Source organism: Raphanus sativus, chromosome 4 (genome assembly GCF_000801105.2).
Source record: "Raphanus sativus cultivar WK10039 chromosome 4, ASM80110v3, whole genome shotgun sequence".
Classification (NCBI taxonomy): domain Eukaryota; kingdom Viridiplantae; phylum Streptophyta; class Magnoliopsida; order Brassicales; family Brassicaceae; genus Raphanus; species Raphanus sativus.
In genome coordinates, this window is record NC_079514.1 from 24,471,106 (window position 1) to 24,488,774 (window position 17,669).

General features: G+C 38.9%; 2 protein-coding genes and 1 non-coding gene across 3 annotated transcripts; 2 read left to right on the forward strand and 1 right to left on the reverse strand.

Moving 5' to 3' along the window:
* Positions 1-3,869: 3,869 nt before the first annotated feature.
* LOC130511225 (uncharacterized) lies at positions 3,870-5,670 on the reverse strand. The gene is made up of 2 exons (XM_057008118.1): positions 5,482-5,670; positions 3,870-5,030 (listed from the first exon to the last, which is right to left on the reverse strand). The coding sequence occupies exons 1-2, from the start codon at positions 5,668-5,670 to the stop codon at positions 3,870-3,872; spliced, it is 1,350 nt and encodes a 449-aa protein (XP_056864098.1).
* A 3,155-nt stretch (positions 5,671-8,825) lies between these two features.
* LOC130512118 (small nucleolar RNA R71) lies at positions 8,826-8,932 on the forward strand. Its single transcript, XR_008945679.1, has one exon. It is a non-coding gene; the product is annotated as a small nucleolar RNA R71 (small nucleolar RNA).
* A 5,118-nt stretch (positions 8,933-14,050) lies between these two features.
* On the forward strand, positions 14,051-15,042 carry LOC130511226 (uncharacterized). The gene is made up of 2 exons (XM_057008119.1): positions 14,051-14,294; positions 14,336-15,042. The coding sequence occupies exons 1-2, from the start codon at positions 14,051-14,053 to the stop codon at positions 15,040-15,042; spliced, it is 951 nt and encodes a 316-aa protein (XP_056864099.1).
* Positions 15,043-17,669: the final 2,627 nt, after the last annotated feature.

The following is a 17,669-nucleotide window of genomic DNA, read 5'->3' on the forward strand; positions in this document are numbered from 1 at the left end:
TCTTAAAATATATACTTATACAACTTTATTACTTCCAAATATTCTTATAAGTAAATATACAATATAGAAAAAATAAATAATAAGTAAATATATATATAACAAATAGAAATATTACATTAAAATATCTATCATAATATTATGATAACTAAATATAAAATATAAGAAAAAATAAATATACAATAAATATACAATATAAAAAATAAAAATATTACATTAAGCATATATCTCAATATTATCATTTGTTATAAAGCAAGAAACTTAGAATAAGTAAGTATATAAAAAATAAATAATAAGTAAATATACAATATAAAAATGATTTAAAGATCAATATGAATAATGTAATAGTAAAATAAATAATAAGTAAATATAAAATATAAAAAATAAAAAATATTACATTAAACATATATCATAATATTATCATTTGATATAAAAGCAAGAGATTGATAATAAGTAAATATACGAAATAAGGAAAAATATACAATATAAAAATGTAAAAACTAAATTAAACATCTATACGAAATTTATAATTAAATAAATAAGAAGCAAATTATACAATATAAGAAACATAAAAAATACATTAAACATCTATCTGAAATGTATAGTAAAATAAAAATAATTAAGTATAGAATATAAAAACTAAAAATATTACATTAACATCTATAGTAATATTACCATTTGATATAAAAGCAAAAAAAAAAAATAGAATAAATAAATAAAATATAAGAAAAATTAAATTATAAGTAAATATGCAATATAAGAAATGAAAACTACATTATACATATATCTGAAAATATATAATCTTTCTGATTTTTTTCTAAGAAAATATGTGTAAATATACAATATGTGTATAGATACGTTTTGATATATGTTACTCCTTGTGCCATTGTTTTCTATTTCCAGAAAAATAAATAAATGGTTAAGTACGAATATCACCTAGGTTAAACACGTGCACAACAACATAATTTAAACATCGCAAAAATGCAATATCAATATTACAATACAATAATATTGACCTAAATATATGAAAACTTTATATTACACAAACTATAAATACAAAGCAATCATGTATTCACATAAACATATCATTCAGAATACAACATTCAAAAGAATAGTTATATAGTAAACAATTGAAAATAAAAATAGCTCTGCACGTAGCACATATTTATTAAGAGTTGAGGCTATAAGTCATTGAGAGCGTCCACATATGATTTTAAACGACCAATCGTATTACGAAAAATCATCATTACAATTTATTTGTTTTTAAAATGTTATTATTTCCAAAATAAATTTAAAACAAAATTAATAATAATATAATATTTCCAAAATATATTTAAAACAAAAGTTTTCAAGCTTTACTTTGAGAAAGAGAGAGATATATTGAAAAGTAAAAAAGAGAAATTTACACAATCGTTGCTTCTGCTTCTTTTTTGGTTTTTGATAATCTTAGAAAATATTTAAATAAGAATGAAGTTATTGCTAGAGTGGCTCACTTTTGGGAAGCACATAAGATCAACAAGGGTGGTTTGCTTACGGATCTCGAGTTATTTCTTATTGATCAATAGGTATGAAGAATTTTATTTAGACATTATCAATCCAAAATTTTAAAAGCAGTACATATTGTTTGACGTAAACTTTTACAGGGGACAACAATCAACGCCTTCATACCAGCTAATCAAATAGGGTGCTATGAAGAGGATTTAAAGGCTGGTGTAGTCTATAAGATTAAGAACTTCTTGGTCATCAACAACAGAACAAGTTACAGGGTGACTCCTCACAAGTTATTAAATCAATTCACTCAGCAAACAGCTTTTGCACCCACATATCATGCTGGCCATGATATTGAGAAGAAAAACTTTAGGATTTGTTTTTATGCTGAGTTCAATGAAACGGTCAACAAGAACAAAGATCAATATGGTAAAAACTTTACTGTTGTCCATATGATTTTATCATCGAGTTCTGATGTCCATCATTGTATTTTAATATATTGTAAACATCAAAAAAAATTAAAAATAAAAATATATTTATTTAATTTAAACAAACAAAGAAAATATCAGTAAATATGAATTCATTACTACATATCCTCAATCTTTTAAATTTAACGTAGAAAATATTAAATTTTATGTTCTAAAATATGTCATCATAAATAAAATGGAAATTTATATTAAAACTTCTAACGTAGTTAAACTAAAATAATAATAAGAAATTTATCATAGAAAATTATATTATTTCTAAATTATTGGTATATATTTAAACAATCATATAAACTAATAATATATCACCAATTTACTAAACCCAGCTAAAATAATATCTTATTTCTTTCTTTCTTTGTAAGACCAATTTATTATTTCGATTTCATTGCGTTTACGAATATTTTTTTTATCAAAAAGATTCTGATAATAGAAATCTATTTATATGAAATACATATTGTTAAAAGTTAATTCTTTATGGGTTTAAAATTGTGTCTATCAATCAAAAGCTAAAAATATTTTAATAATCAATATTAAAGTATTAATTAACACTTTATATTATTTTTCGACACAATTTTTTAAAGCTAATGCAATCATAACCCTTATAGAAGCTAATCAAATATTTTTTTATGAAGAAAATTTATAAGTAGGAGTAGTCTATAAATATTTTCTTATGATCATTAATAATAAAGCAAACTACATGATAATTTCTCATTAATCTTTAATCCAATTCACCAATATAAATATTGGATCCATGTTTATATTGAATTTAGTTAAAAGTTCAATTAAAAATGTTACGGAATATCAGAAATAATTATAGTCTTAACATAAGAAAATGAGAAGAAGATTAGTCAATATGCATTCATCAACACGATAATACAAAATAAAAATACCAATTAACAACCAAAACAATGAAGTCTTACAAAATTTTGAATTTATAAAATGAGTATCAAGATTACAAGGAATATACTATGTAAACGATATACTAATTTTTATTGTAAGTTACCAACTACAAAATCAACTGTCAAATTATGTATTATGTTACAAAAGGTGTTACAAATCATCATGTAGAACTACCAAATACGAAAACATTATTTTTCTTACCATAAACTAATATGTGATATACTTTCTGAAAGTTAAATCATATCTATTTTTTGCATTATACATTCGTATAAACTTCACTACTATATATCATAGTTAATTTAATCATGTAGAAGATAAATCTAATACTCTAGATTCACTATATGATATCTCAATATACAAAATTTTAATTAACATTAGTCAAAATCAGTTATAAGTTTATTCATTTTTATCATATAAAAAAATAATGAATATTAATTATGTTTAGAAAATATTAATTTAGTTTAAATTTTATTTCTAAATATGGGGTTTTTTTTGCCAAAACTAACCTAAAACTTGATTTTAACTCCAAAGCTATACCAAAACTTGAATCAAATGCAAAAGTAATTTAAAGACCTTGTGAAATTACTGTCCAGTCCCTTGTGACCAAACAAAAAAACAGAAGCCTTTTTACGAATATAGCCCCAGTAAGTCGTCTGAGTCGTCTGAGATATATTTCAGTCGTCTGGACGACTGCAATGTAAGTCGTTTGGAACCAGTTTATTTTAAAAATAATTTATAAATTTTGTAAAAAATATTTGGATGAGTAAAAATAAAAATAATATAATTATAAACAGTTTTAAGTTATATAAATTAAGATATGATAAAATTTATTTGTTTTCAACATAGAAGAGTGGAAGTAGTGAATCGTGATATTCTTTGATTTAGGGGTTTAACAAACATATGTTGTAGTATTGAATGTGTAGAAATACCCTTAAGTGATCCCTCTTAAGCCTAATCGGCTCACTAAAGTCAATCACTAGCTTGACTTTAGTGAGCTGATTAGGCTTGAGAGGGATCGCTTAAGGGTATTTTTATACCTTCAGCGATGGTTGTGTCAGCAAAATAAGGCTTGAGGCGCTGACCATTAACAACAAACTCTCCTCCTCTTGTGTCCAGCAACACAACAGCTCCATAAGGTCGGACATCCTTGATGGTGAAGGGTCCAGACCATCTGGATTTAAGCTTTCCAGGGAACAGCTTGACCCTAGAGTTGAAAAGTAAGACCTGATCATTTAGAGCAAAACTTCTGCTGATAATCTGTTTGTCATGGAATGCCTTGGTCTTTGCCTTGTAAATTTTAGAGCTTTCACAGGCCAGATGCCTAATTTTCTCTAACTCATGGATCTGGACTGTTCGCCTCTCCTTGGCGGGTTTGATGTCGAAGTTCAGGAATTTAACAGCCCAACCTGCCTTATACTCTAGTTCCACAGGAAGGTGGCACGCCTTGCCATAGACCAAATGATAGGAAGTGGTCTCTAAAGGTGTCTTGTAAGCTATTTTGCAGGCCCAGAGAGCATCGTCAAGCTTGAGCGACCAGTCTTTACGTGTGGTATTGACTGTTTTCTGCAAGATGTTCTTTATCTCTCTGTTGAAAAATTCAACTTGGCCACTCGTTTGGGGGTGATAAGCGGTTACTACCTTGTGTTTGACTCCGTTCTTCCTTAGCAATCCCTGGAACACCTTGTTTATAAAGTGGGTTCCCCCATCGCTTATGACCACTCTAGGTACTCCAAACTTTGTGAAGATGATGGAGCTGAACATCTTAGTCACCACATGTGCGTCATTAGTTGGGCTGGCAATCGCTTCTACCCACTTGGAGACATAGTCCACCGCAACCAGTATGTACTCATTCTTGTAAGAAGGTGGGAACGGTCCCATGAAGTCGATCCCCCAGCAGTTGAACACCTCCACTTCCAAGATGTAGTTCTGAGGCATTTCATTCTTCTTACTAATACTCCCCATTCTCTGGCATGCATTGCATCGTGATATGAAAGCATGGGCATCCCTGAACATCGTAGGCCACCAAAAATCGTCTTGAAGGACCTTGGAAACTGTTTTAAAAGTGGCAAAGTGAGCATCAGAGGAAGACCCGTGAAAGTGATGAAGGATTTCTGGAATATCAGCCTCTGGAACAGACCTTCTGAAGATCCCATCTTTGCACTGTCAATATAAATACGGCTCATCCCAAAAGTAGTGCCTTGCTTCCCTTACAAATTTCCTCTTCTCATTTTCAGTGAACTTTAAAGGTTCTTTCTCAGCCGCCAGGAAGTTGGCAATCTCAGCAAACCATGGAAGATTCGGATATTGCTTATGATAACTGCAGCGAAAGATTCGTCTACACGGGAACAGTCCCTCCTAACGGAGGATGATTGTTCCTTACTGCACAGACCAATCGCATGACGTATTCCACTGGGTGTTCCTCGTCAAGTGCTGTCTCGTGTGAGACTTTCATCATGGAAAGATGGTCTGCCACGCCGTTATCAACCCCTTTCTTGTCTCATATCTCTAGATCGAATTCTTGGAGTAAAAGAATCCATCTTAAGAGACGCGGTTTAGCATCCTTCTTCGTGAGCAGGTACCTCAAAGCTGCATGGTCTGTATGTACAATCACCTTAGACCCAACCAGGTTGGATCTGAACTTCTCAAATGCGAACACAATGGCAAGTAGCTTCTTTTCTGTAGTTGCATAGCGACACTGAGCTTCATCCATTGTTCTGCTTGCATAGTATATCACGTGCAGCTTCTTGTCCTTCCGCTGCCCAAGAACTGCTCCTACTGCGAAGTCACTTCCGTCTGTCATGATCTCAAAAAGAAGGTCCCAGTCTGGAGGTTGGACAACTGGTGAATTGACTAGAGCTCCCTTGATCGTGTGGAACGCAGCTAAACAGTCACTGTCAAAATCGAACAGGGTCTCTTTACAGAGCAGTCTAGTGAGTGGTCTTGCGATTTTCGAGAAGTCTTGGATGAACCTCCTGTAGAAACCAGCATGCCCCAAGAAGCTTCTAATTCCCTTCACTAAAGTCGGTGGTTGCAGACTCATCATAAACTCGATCTTTGCCTTGTCCACTAGCTTTCTCTGATATCTTAGGTCTCAGAACAATCCCATCTCTGACCATAAAGTGGCATTTCTCCCAGTTCAGCACAAGATGCTTCTCCTCGCACCTCTTCAGAACCCTGCACAAGTTTGACAAACAGACATGAAATTAACTTCCATAGACGCTGAAATCGTCCATGAAAACCTCCATTATGTCTTCGATTAGATCACTAAAGATCGACATCATGCATCGCTGGAAGGTCGATGGAGCATTGCACAGGCCGAAGAGCATCCTTCTGTATGGTATGTTCCGTATGCGCATGTGAACGTCGTCTTCTCGTGATCGTCTGGGTGGATGGGAATCTGAAAGAAACCTGAATAACCATTTAAAAAGTAATAGTAAGGGTGGTTAGCAAATCTTTCGAGCATCTGATCAATGAAATGAAGTGGAAAGTGATCCTTGCGAGATGCAGTATTCAGTTTACGGAAATCAATGCACATGCAATTACCAGTCCATGTTCTAGTAGGGATCAGTTCATTCTTTTTATTTGTTATGACAGTGATTCCTCCTTTCTTAGGTACTACATGAACAGGGCTAACCCACTTACTATCAGAGATGGCATAGATTACACCAACTTCTAAAAGTTTCATTATCTCCTTCTTTACAACATCTTTTAGATTTGGGTTTAACCTCCTCTGATGTTCTACAGAAGTCATCGATTCATCTTCTAGGTGTATTTTATGCATGCACAGATCAGGTGAAATACCAGGTATGTCAGCATTGTTCAAGTCCGCGTTCACAATGATAGGATATGTAGAATTGGGTTCAAGGAATGCGTACCTGAGTCCCTTGGGAAGGTATTTGAGCTCTACCTTTGGGGCTTTCAGTTCGCTCCATGAGTCATCGATCTGTCCTGGCAGAACAGTCGGCTTCAAAGGAGTGGTTGTTCCAATTGGTTTGCTAAGTTCGCTGTTCTCCCCCAGACTTAGATTTGCCACTATATTTTCCATACTTCTCGCTGAATCCAGGACCTTGGCATATGCATCAGCGTCAACATTCTCTAAGTTCTGCTCGGCTTCAGCTCTGACTAGGGTGAGTTTGAGCGGATCATCGGTGAGAATCTCCTCAATCACCCTCTCATGAGGTTCCAGCAGGTCGCTTTCCTCTTGGACTGTGAAGGTCTGTCCATCCAGCATTGGTTTTTTGAGCATATGATTCATCTCAAACTTCATCACAATGTCCCCTAGGTGGAGATCGATGTTTCCTTGCCGAACATCTATGATAGCTTCGACAGTGCATAGAAACGGTCTACCCAGGATCAGGGGATCCTTTGACTCTTCCTCAAGTTCCAGAACCACGAAATCAGCCGGGACAAGTGTGTTTCCAACCAGAACTTGGAGATCCTCAAGAATTCCAACTTGAGACTTCACTGATCGATCCGCAAACACAAGTGACAGCCTGGTAGGTTTGAAATCTGTGTATCCCAGGCGCTTAGCTACAGAGTATGGCATGAGGTTTATGCTTGAAGCCAGATCGACCAGTGAGCATGAGAAGACTGTTCTCCCAATCTGGATAGAGAGAAAAAAATTCTCGGATCCCTTAGTTTCTTGATCCTCTTGTTCTGGAGCACTGCACTGCACTCCTTGGAGACAATCATGAACTCACTGTCATCAGATATTTTTCCAGAAATCAGTCCCTTCATAAAGTTGCGCATGGATGGCATCATCTTGATTGCGTCCAGAGGGAGCTTGACTGTTAAGTCTTTCAGCATATTTCTTCACTTCATCTCCTCCTTATCCTTACGTGTAACCTTAGCTGGAACATGGTAGGGTACCTTCGGTATATACTGACGAGCAGTGTAAGGTTCTAACAACGATGGAACAGCCTCAACATGCTGTTCTGCAGCAGTCGGACCAGCCTCAGTAGGTTGTTCTGTCGCTTCTTCATCTGTAGGTGCAGCTTCAGGCGGTTGATCTGACTCTCTCTGTTTCCCCTTCTCGGCTGCTGTGAATCTTCTGGGTTCCAGATCAGTCAATTGCTTACCACTCCTTAACGCTACTGCATTGCACTCCTTGGGGTTCTTGTCTGTTTTTCCAAAAAGAGTATCTTGCTGTCTCTTAACACTTTCAGTAGTCTAAGAAATCTGAATGTCCATCTGTCTCATATGGCTTGAGACATTATCGTAATTGGCGCTCAGGTCATTAAACATGTGGTTCATTCTGGTATTGATGTCGTTTGTGACCTGATTCAGTGCTTTTCCTTGGATCTGCTGCCCTTGGAGTAGCTGGCTCATCATCATAGCAAGACTCTTCATTTCATCCTGCAGAACAGTTAGAGCAGGTGGAGCAGACTGCTGGTTGGTCGGCTGTTTCTGATTGTGGAACTGAGCATTCTCAGCTGGGCTGAGGACGTAAGTTCTCCCCTGATTGTTATACCCCCTTTGGTATCCACTGTTCTGGTCCTGATTTCCCTAGATGTTTTCTGTGTTACCGTCTGGCTTAGGGTTGTTGAACAGGTGGGGATTGTTCCTCACGTTAGGGTTCGGGTGATAGTTCTTGTACTATCATCCTTGCCCATTCACGTAGCTCACTTCGTGCTGATCTTCAGCTGACTGATCTGCCTCTGATGTAATGTATGTGGTTGCTTTATCCTGAGGGGATTCTTCCATGATGAAGACCTGGTTCTGGTTACTCTTGGTCAGCTGATCGACCTTGGCAGTGAGCTCGTCTATCTTATGATTGTCGATGCTGTTCACCTTCTGGGTGCAATCAGTCTGACGATTGAGGCCATGTTCTCAATTAGTGCGAAAGCGCCTTGAGTCGATTGGGTCACAAAGTCTCCATTACTAGCTGAGTTCAAGGCGTTCCTGTACTCACAGACTACTCCATCGTAGAACACTCCAAGGAGATAGTCTTCTTCAAAACCATGATGTGGGCACTCTCTGAGGTAGACGTTGAATCGATCCCATGCATCGCAGAATGGCTCATCAACTACCTGTTTGAAGGTTGCGATTTTCTGTCTCAGAGCTGCCGTCTTCGATTTCGTGTAGAAGTGGCTCAAGAAAGCAAATCTGACTTGTTCCCAAGTAGTGAGCGATTCAGTCGGTAGGGAATCTAGCCAGCGAGCAAGCTTCCCATCGAGAGAGAAAGGGAACAGGGTACACTTGATTAATCTGGTGGTACTCCATTCGCTATAGTGAATCCACACATCTTTTCAAAGTTCTCAATGTGGTCCATTGGAATTTAAGCGGGAAGTCCATTGAAAATATTCCTTTGCACCAGATTTATCAAGGCTGGCTTGAATACAAAGTCCTGCCTGGTGCACGGTGGAGGGTTGATGGCAGAGCGCGTAGTAGGCAGATTACGCAACAGGTTTCTCTGACCAATCGGAACAACCTCCTCCGGTTGATTCTGCTGGTTAGCAGCATTCAGAGCTACTTGCTCGGCAGCAGCTTATTGTGCTTGGATGATTTGCTGCATCTGCTGTTGCATGAGTGCAAACGCAGCAGTGAGATCATCCTGGTGGCCGTGATCACCCATATTGGTGTTGGTAGGCCTAGGCTGTTGACGGTTCTGTCGTTCTAATCTCACTAGTTCTTCGTTGGTAAGCTGATGTAATGGTCCTTGTGCGTTGCTCCGAGTATCTCTACTGGTCATGCACCTGGGTCATTAGCTGCAACAAAGAAGTAAAAGCGAGTTAGATATCTTAGACTGAATATGAAACCAAAAAATAATGGTAAAAATATATGGTCCCCATCGCAACGGCGCCAAAACTTGATACACTAAAAATGAATCCTTCTACAGTCAAGTTAACAGTTGTGATTGCAGTACTTTAGATTCAATCCAGAGGACCAGTCTACACTTTACTCTTATGAGTTCAATATTAAGCTAAGAAGAAAATTGGGTTTTTGATTTCAAATGGTGGGTGACGTAGAAAACAAGTAAACTAGAGATTGATTCAGTTTAACAAGAAGCTAGCCTAGGGTATTTCATCGGGTGCTGAATTGGAGCCAAACAATTATTCAAGCGCGATGCAGTGCTTTCTAGAACTCGGATCACTCAGCTGGAACAACCCACTGTCGTGGTGGTGATCCCTTTGCAAATCGATCTCACCATCTAACTGTCGTTGAGATGAGAAACGATGGCAAGCCTTAGAGATCAAGTCCGATATGTTCACTTACTACCCTAATATCTACTTTCGCTGATTAAGGATATTAAGCTCATTCAATACAAGTCAATTTATCTCCTATGCGGTTAGCTAGGTAATTAAACTGAAGATCTAACATTAAGTGATCAAGTTAATGCAAGCATCCCCTAAACTATATTTGAGAAGTGATTTTGCCACATGTCATCTCTACAATCATTTTCAGAAAAATAATATGACATGACTACTAAAATTGATGACATGCTTATAGATTAATATGACATGGACAATTACATTTAATGTTAATTTATATTTTAGGTAAACTTTTTAAAATATGGTAACAACTCATATATTACTTTTATTGTCGATTAATATTTTGGAATTTTTTAAAAATATGGTAATAACACATAAATCATCATTAAAATAAATATATTCAACTATGGCATCTAAAATTTTCGAAATATCATTTAATTATTTATTTTAAAATTATATAATTTTCAAAAAAAATGTATACAATTTTTTACAAAATTATAAAATTAAATCGTAAATCATTGGTTTCTTATATATATATCTACAAATTTTATAAGTATTGTTTAATTTTAATTTTTAAAAATTATGCAATTTTTACATGTTTATTTAATATATATAATTAAAATAAATAGATAGAAAAATCTATCTAAGATTAGAATTTTAAATATATACATGCATATTCTTAAATATAATTTAAAATAACCAAAACTGTTTTTATCTTTATTTTTATGTTTAGTTAAATCAAACTTATACTAAAATATTGATAATAAAAATAAAATTTACAATATTAATAAAAAATTAAATATAATTTATATTTATATGTTAAAACATATTTTAAAATTTTTTTACTGCACATGGTGCAGGAAGACACCTAGTTGAGAACAGTATGAATGAAGAAAAAATGAGAATCGCTTATCTATGTTTAGCTCGAGTTTCAACACCCTAAAAACACTAGGCGAGCTAGATCACTACTCGATCATGATGCAAGCAATCAAAGACATAAATCCTGAAAAATACTGCATAAGAACAAGAGTAGAAACAAGGGTTCAGATTATCTTCTCTATGAGAGATGGATTCTTCTCCCTTACAAGATGCAGATCGCAAAAGCTAATAGTTCTCTTGTAAAAACTAGCATAAGAAAATAATAAATTGATAGATGACGCTTTTATATGGAGGCGCCTTTAGGTAGAGAGAGATTAGGGCAACGAGGTAATAATTCCCGAATTAGGAGTTTCCTTATTCGTCAGGAACAACCTTCAAACCGCTTGTTGGGGTCGAAATCGGACAAGGCAAAGTTGGCTTCCAAATTTCCGTTTAAAATTATTTCTTAAGAATTTTTTACGTTTTTTCGGAAAAGGAAAACTTATACGAAAAATTTGCGGAAAAATCTTGTTTTAAGACAACGATTCTTTAAAATGACGATTTCCTAATCAACGATTTAAGAAATCAACGATTTCTTAAAAACAACGATTTCTTAATCAACGACTTAAAAAATCAACGATTTCTTAATCGACGATTTGAGAAATCAACGATTTAAGAAAGTAACGATTTCTTAAAGTCAAACGGAACTTTGTTATCAAAGGACCAAACCTCCGCAAACAAGCATCCTAAGAGAATCGTAGCTTTGCGATAGGTTCAAACACTTGGATAACGGACCTCAGACCACGGCACCAACCCGATCGCGATGGTGACTGGGTCACGGATAAGAGCTCGGTTGCTATAACGAACGGATCACGAGACCAGAGCTCGGTCCCTATAGCGACCGAGCTGTAAGCGAAGCTCGGTTGCTATAGTGACCGAGCTCCGAACCGAGCTCGGTCGCGAACAGAGCTCGGTCGCTATAGCGACCGAGCTGCGGATAGATCTCGGTCGCTATAGCGACCGAGCTGCGAACAAAGTTCGGTCGCTATAGCGATCGAGCGTTCGTGTATCGATCATTCTCCGAAACGTCTGAAGTCTTCCGAAACGACGATACGACGTAAAACTATGCATTCTCGACTATATGTATAGCCGTTCTCCGCAACTCGCGACTATCCGTTTCTTGATCTCTCGATCAAATGGAATCTCCGTTTGGTTTACGATAAAAACCGCCGAAACTTAACCTTATCGGAGAAATCATAAAAACGTCTCAAATCAAAAACACGGCCCAAGGAGGTCCTAAACTTGATTTGAGGCCCACTTACGATTTCTTAAAAACCATAAACCTTATGACGGTTTATGCTTGGAGGATAAGCATCAGTTTCCACGGAAAAAATGGAAACTTTCCGCAGATAATCATTAAGATCGGAAAAATAGAATATTCTCATTTTTTCGACTATGACGGCGTAAGGGCAAAAGGGGGAAGCGTAAACTGACCTTGGAGGGAGTATATAAGGAGTTCAAGGCGAGAGGCATAGAGGCATCACTTTTTCGAGAGCAACTTAGCACTTAGAGCAATTTAGGCAACTTTCCGTTTTTATTTTTCGAGCTGCGACTCAACTAGGTTTAGCCACCTTCGGGTATTAGAACTAGGATCTCGCCGACAGCTCTCGTAGCCGAAGCACGTTGTCATGTTGTTGTCACGCTCATACGGAGATTCGGAATAAAGTCCTTCTTGCTCTCTTTTTACGACTTTTATTTTTATTTTCCGTTATTGTCGTGTTCTGATTGCTTGACGTGTGGTTTCTCAGAAATCCGGGACCTTCTGGGAAATTAGGGTTTTCCTAGTTTCCTTATTTATACGAAATATTGACGGTGCGGATTTCGGTTCCCACAGTTTGGCGCTAGAAGGAGGGAGGGGGGGGGGGTACGGATCAATCTTACTCACGACCAGCTCACGCTCAACCAGACATGACTAACGACGATTCACCGAACTTGCAAACTCCTCTAAACGGAGCACCCAGGGACGCCTTGAACACTCCCGCAGCGGATGTTTCCGCGGCCGACGCACCTGCTAACGCCGCGTCGCTCGACGAGTTCAAAAAGCTGCTTTCCGCCTACAAAAAAAGGTCGGAAGAGCATGATAAACTCGTGGGAACCCTGACCAAACAGGTTCAAACCTTAACGGCAAGGTCCCGCGCAGTTCGCCCTTGCAAAGCCACGAAACTCCGCGGAAGGAGGCTCAAGTTCGCAACCCCACACGATAGGCCTGGAACTTCGCAGGAACGTCCTTCCGGACAAAACCCTAGCGAAACATCCCCTGTCGCGAAAAGCAACTCGGAAAAACCTCTGACATCCGAAAAGGACACACATGAGGATGAAATCGAGCGTATCAACTTGAAGCCCAGCGATGACTCCGACGAAGACGCCGACGTCCATCCAAGAAGAACCCGCAGCCGTTCAGCTCGGAAAATTTCTCCGTTCGACAAACCCATGACGAAAGAAGAGGAAAACCTCTATTGGATCAAACAGGAGGAACTTGCCGAAAGGAAAATCGAGATTACTCGCCGCGAACGCCAACAAGCTCAGAAAACCGCTGGAGAGGATCCCAATATACGCGATTTCCGAGATTACATCACCAAGACCTCCATGGAAGTAAGGGCCGTGAAATCACCGATCCACCACGCCACGAGTGCTGCCCCGGAAATCGACAGGCTGCTCGAGGTGGCTCGTAAAACGCCCTTCACCGCGCGAATCTCCGAGACTAGGGTGTCTAATCCGGGAAAGCTCAAGATACCGATGTATAACGGTACTACTGATCCAAAGGCACATCTCCAGGCGTTCCATATCACTATGGGAAGGGCCAGGCTTAGAGAAAGCGAGAAAGACGCTGGTTACTGTCGCCTGTTCGTCGAAAATCTCGAAGGTGCGGCGCTCGAATGATTCTCCCGGTTGAAGCGAAACTCCATCGGAAGCTTTCGCCATCTCGCATCGGAATTCCTCCTCAAGTACTCTACGTTCATCGATAGAGAAACTTCCTATGTCGATCTCTGGAGCTTAACCCAGGAAGAGGGCGAGACCCTCCGAGAGTTTATAAGCCGTTTCAAACTGATCATGGCGAAGGTCAGCGGAATCAGCGACAAAGTCGCCATCGACGCGCTTAGGAAGGCGCTCTGGTACAAGTCGAAGTTCAGAATGTGGATAACGCTCGAAAAACCTCGCACGATCCAGGACGCCCTCCACAAAGCCTCGGATTACATAATGATCGAAGAGGAGACGAAAGTCCTGTCGCAAAAACATAAACCAACAAGGAACTCTTCAAAAGACGTGGATCCGAAATCAAAGAAGAAAACCTCTCGTAACGACAAGTACGTCCATCACGAGGGGAAGAACTCCAAGGCGCGTACAACTACACGATCAATCCGGAGCAAGGCAGGACTTCGGGAAATACGTGGAACCGTAACCAGAGTTACGACAAAAACGTATACTGCGAGTTCCATCAGACCGAAGGTCACTTCACGGCTAACTACAAAGTCGTAGGGGCAAGGCTGGCCGCGAAGCTGCTTGCTGGAGAACTCTCTGGAGTAACCAGCGTCAAGGACCTAATCCTCGACTCCGACCGTCCGCCAAAAACCAACAAGAATCCTCCCGCAGAGAACTCGTCGCTGAGAAATCAGGCGGGGGATAAGCGCGAGAGAAGACCAGACGATAGGGGAAACGATAACTCCCGAAGGAGGGTCAACATGATCATGAGAGGATCCCAATACTGCAAGGACTCGGTCTTGGCCATCAAGGCCTACCAACGGAAAACCGAGTCGACTGCGAAGTATCCTCCACGGTCGCCTCCTCGAGATGGACGGAACACCTCGATCACATTCACTGAAGAAGAGGCATGCGGAATCGATCAGCCTCACTGCGACCCCTTGGTCGTCGATCTCGTGATAAGAGATCTCGAAGTTGTAAGGATACTCATCGACACCGGAAGTACGGTAAACTTAATCTTCCGCGATACCTTAAGAAGGATGGGCGACGAGCTCGGAGAAGTCACCCCGGTACCAAAACCGCTCACGGGTTTCTCCGGACAAACGTCCATGACCCTTGGATAGATTCAGCTACCCGTCATAGCTAAAAACGTTACCAAGATAGTTGACTTCGCGGTGGTAGATAGCCCGGCTATTTACAACGCGATTGATACACTAAAAATGAATCCTTGCTACTGCCAAGTTAACAGTTGCAATTGTAGTACTTGAGATTCAAATCCAGAGGACCAGTCTACACTCTAGTTCTATAAGTTTTAGAATCAAGCTAAGAAGAGAATATGATTTGGTTGAAATAGGCGATAGTAAACAAGCAAAATAAACACGAGATTGATTCAATTAAACAAGAGCTAGCCTAGGGTATTTCATTGGGTGTTGAATTGGAGCCAAACAATTATTCAAGCGTGATGAAGTGCTTTCTAGAACTCGGATCACTCAGCTGGAACACTCCACTGTCGTGGTAGTGATCGCTTTGCAGATCGATCTCACCACCTAACTGTCGTTGGGATGAGGATCGATTGCAAGCCTTAGAGGACAGGTCCGATCAGTTCACTTACCACCCTAATATCTACTTTCGCTGATTAGGGATACTAAGCTCATTCAATACATGTCAAGTTATCATCCTAAGCGGTTAACTAGGCGATGAACTAGTGATCTAACATCAAGTGATCAGTTTAATGAAAGCAGTAAGAACAGTATGAATGAAGAACAGTTATGGATCGCTTATCTATGTTTAGCTCATGTCTCAACACCCTAAAAACCCTAGGCGAGCAAGGTCACTACTCGATCATGATGCACATAAACAAAGACATAAATCCTGAATAAAATTGCATAAGAACAGAGTATGAAACAATAGGGTTCAGATGATCTTCTCTATGAGAGGATCGATTCTTCTCCCTTACAAGTTGCAGATCGCAAATACTCAGTGTTCTCTTGTAAAAACTAGCGTAAGAAAAAATAGAAAATAGATAGATGGCGTTTTATATGGAGGCGCCAATCAGAAGAAAAGAGATTAGGGCAACAGGGCTTTAATGTTCGTCTGGAACAATCTCCGGATCACTCCGTCTGCTTGTTCCGCTTGGGAGAGAACAGTCTCGGGACTGTTCTCTTGAGTGTTCTCCGCAGGAATGCTCCAAAAGGACTTCTTTTCATCAGGCACCTTCTCTTCTTTCTTCTACTAACTCCAGACCTGTAAAAGGTCAAAAAGGACTAGACTGACACGAATTAGTGACTTGAAACAAATGAAAACATATATACAATGATGTGAAAAACACCATATATCAATTCCCCCAGACTTAAATCCTTGTTTGTCCTCGAACAAGACAAGTACCAAGAACAGGGAGAAAGGTTTGAAAGCGTGGGAACTCGCTTATCCTCAGCAACCATACTCTTACCCCAAATCTCTGAACCATACAAGCTGTAGATTAGGACCACACACACTTACTGAGAACCCCCTGATCGCTGTTCGAAGATCGGCTCCTTACTCTACATCTCAACCTGAAAAGGCAACATTTTCGAGACAAAACTCCTTATGTTCAATTAAGATCAGTGTGAGCTTCTTGTCACAGGCTCTACTCAGAGAGAACGGGCTAGGTATAGAACAGGCTAACTTTTATGGTGGAGTTCAAGAGTGTTTAGGGTTTACCAAGAGCGGGTGCAGGATATCGAACAAAATGGTCGTGAGAGGACGGCTCCATTGAGGTCCACAGTCCTTACTCATCTCTGCTAATCGGACTGCTCTCCGATAGATCGATCATAAGACTGCTCTGCATGATTCAACTTCCCCTTCAGAACACTTCACTGAAACCACCATTACTTTCTCAACTTCCCTAGTGGCATGCATCATAGATTCTTCCCCTTCTCGTCACCAGTAAATCAAAGCAAAAACTGATTTTTTTTTTTTTTAATATATACTGAAATACAAAATGCTGGGGTGACGAGCAAGGAGGTAACAAGTGATGTACATGATGCCACTGGTGATTCATTCTGGTCTGTTCTAGCCACTTACTTCTTCGTTGTTCTCTATGGTATCAGAACAGGCATCTCGGTTGTTCTCTTCGTGCCAGAACAAGCACTCCGGTTGTTCTGCCTGCTTCCACTGTGTGAGCATTGATGAGTAAGAACTGCGTCGATCCTTTCCTCTCCGACCTTTTTGCACATATCTGCACATAAAGTACTAGAAAAGCAAATGCATGAGGGTGGAATAAAAGGTCAGGGTTCAAGGTGGGAACTAGCTAAAGGTGAGCTAGCCACTCAGGAACAGCAAGAGGGATAAAAATCGGATAAGAAGTCCTGAGTGTAGTTCTCATTCTACCCTGATCTAGTGCCCATGACAAGAAGAATTAAAGCCCAGATTAGGTTTAGATAAAGTGGAGTTAAGTCTACCCAGTGTAACCTGATCGGTATAAAACTTCTGGAGTGTCAAATGAGATAAGTCAGGGTGTTCCAGGTCCATGTGTGGGTCTTTCATCACTGCTAAGATCACTGAATAAGAAGGTTAGAGCACGAGGTGGTTAAAGAGCATCACAAAATAAGGTCCTGATTCCCACAATAGTTTTGACTGACTCGATAAAAACATAAAAATGACACAATGACTGACTGACTCAAAGAAGCACAATCGCTGGTTGTGAAAATAAATCAGAGGAAGCTGAAACACACCAAACAGAAGCAAATAACATAAAAAATAAATAGTTCAG

Excerpts from the sequence above, each read along its gene's own strand:
- LOC130511225 (XM_057008118.1), bottom strand. The coding sequence starts at position 5,670 with ATGACAGACGGAAGTGACTTCGCAGTAGGAGCAGTTCTTGGGCAGCGG. Across the intron at positions 5,031-5,481 it reads CCAACCTGGTTGGGTCTAAG|TGCAAAGATGGGATCTTCAG; the intron begins GTGATTGTACAT and ends TTATATTGACAG.
- LOC130511226 (XM_057008119.1), top strand. The coding sequence starts at position 14,051 with ATGGCGAAGGTCAGCGGAATCAGCGACAAAGTCGCCATCGACGCGCTT. Across the intron at positions 14,295-14,335 it reads ATCAAAGAAGAAAACCTCTC|GCGCGTACAACTACACGATC; the intron begins GTAACGACAAGT and ends AAGAACTCCAAG.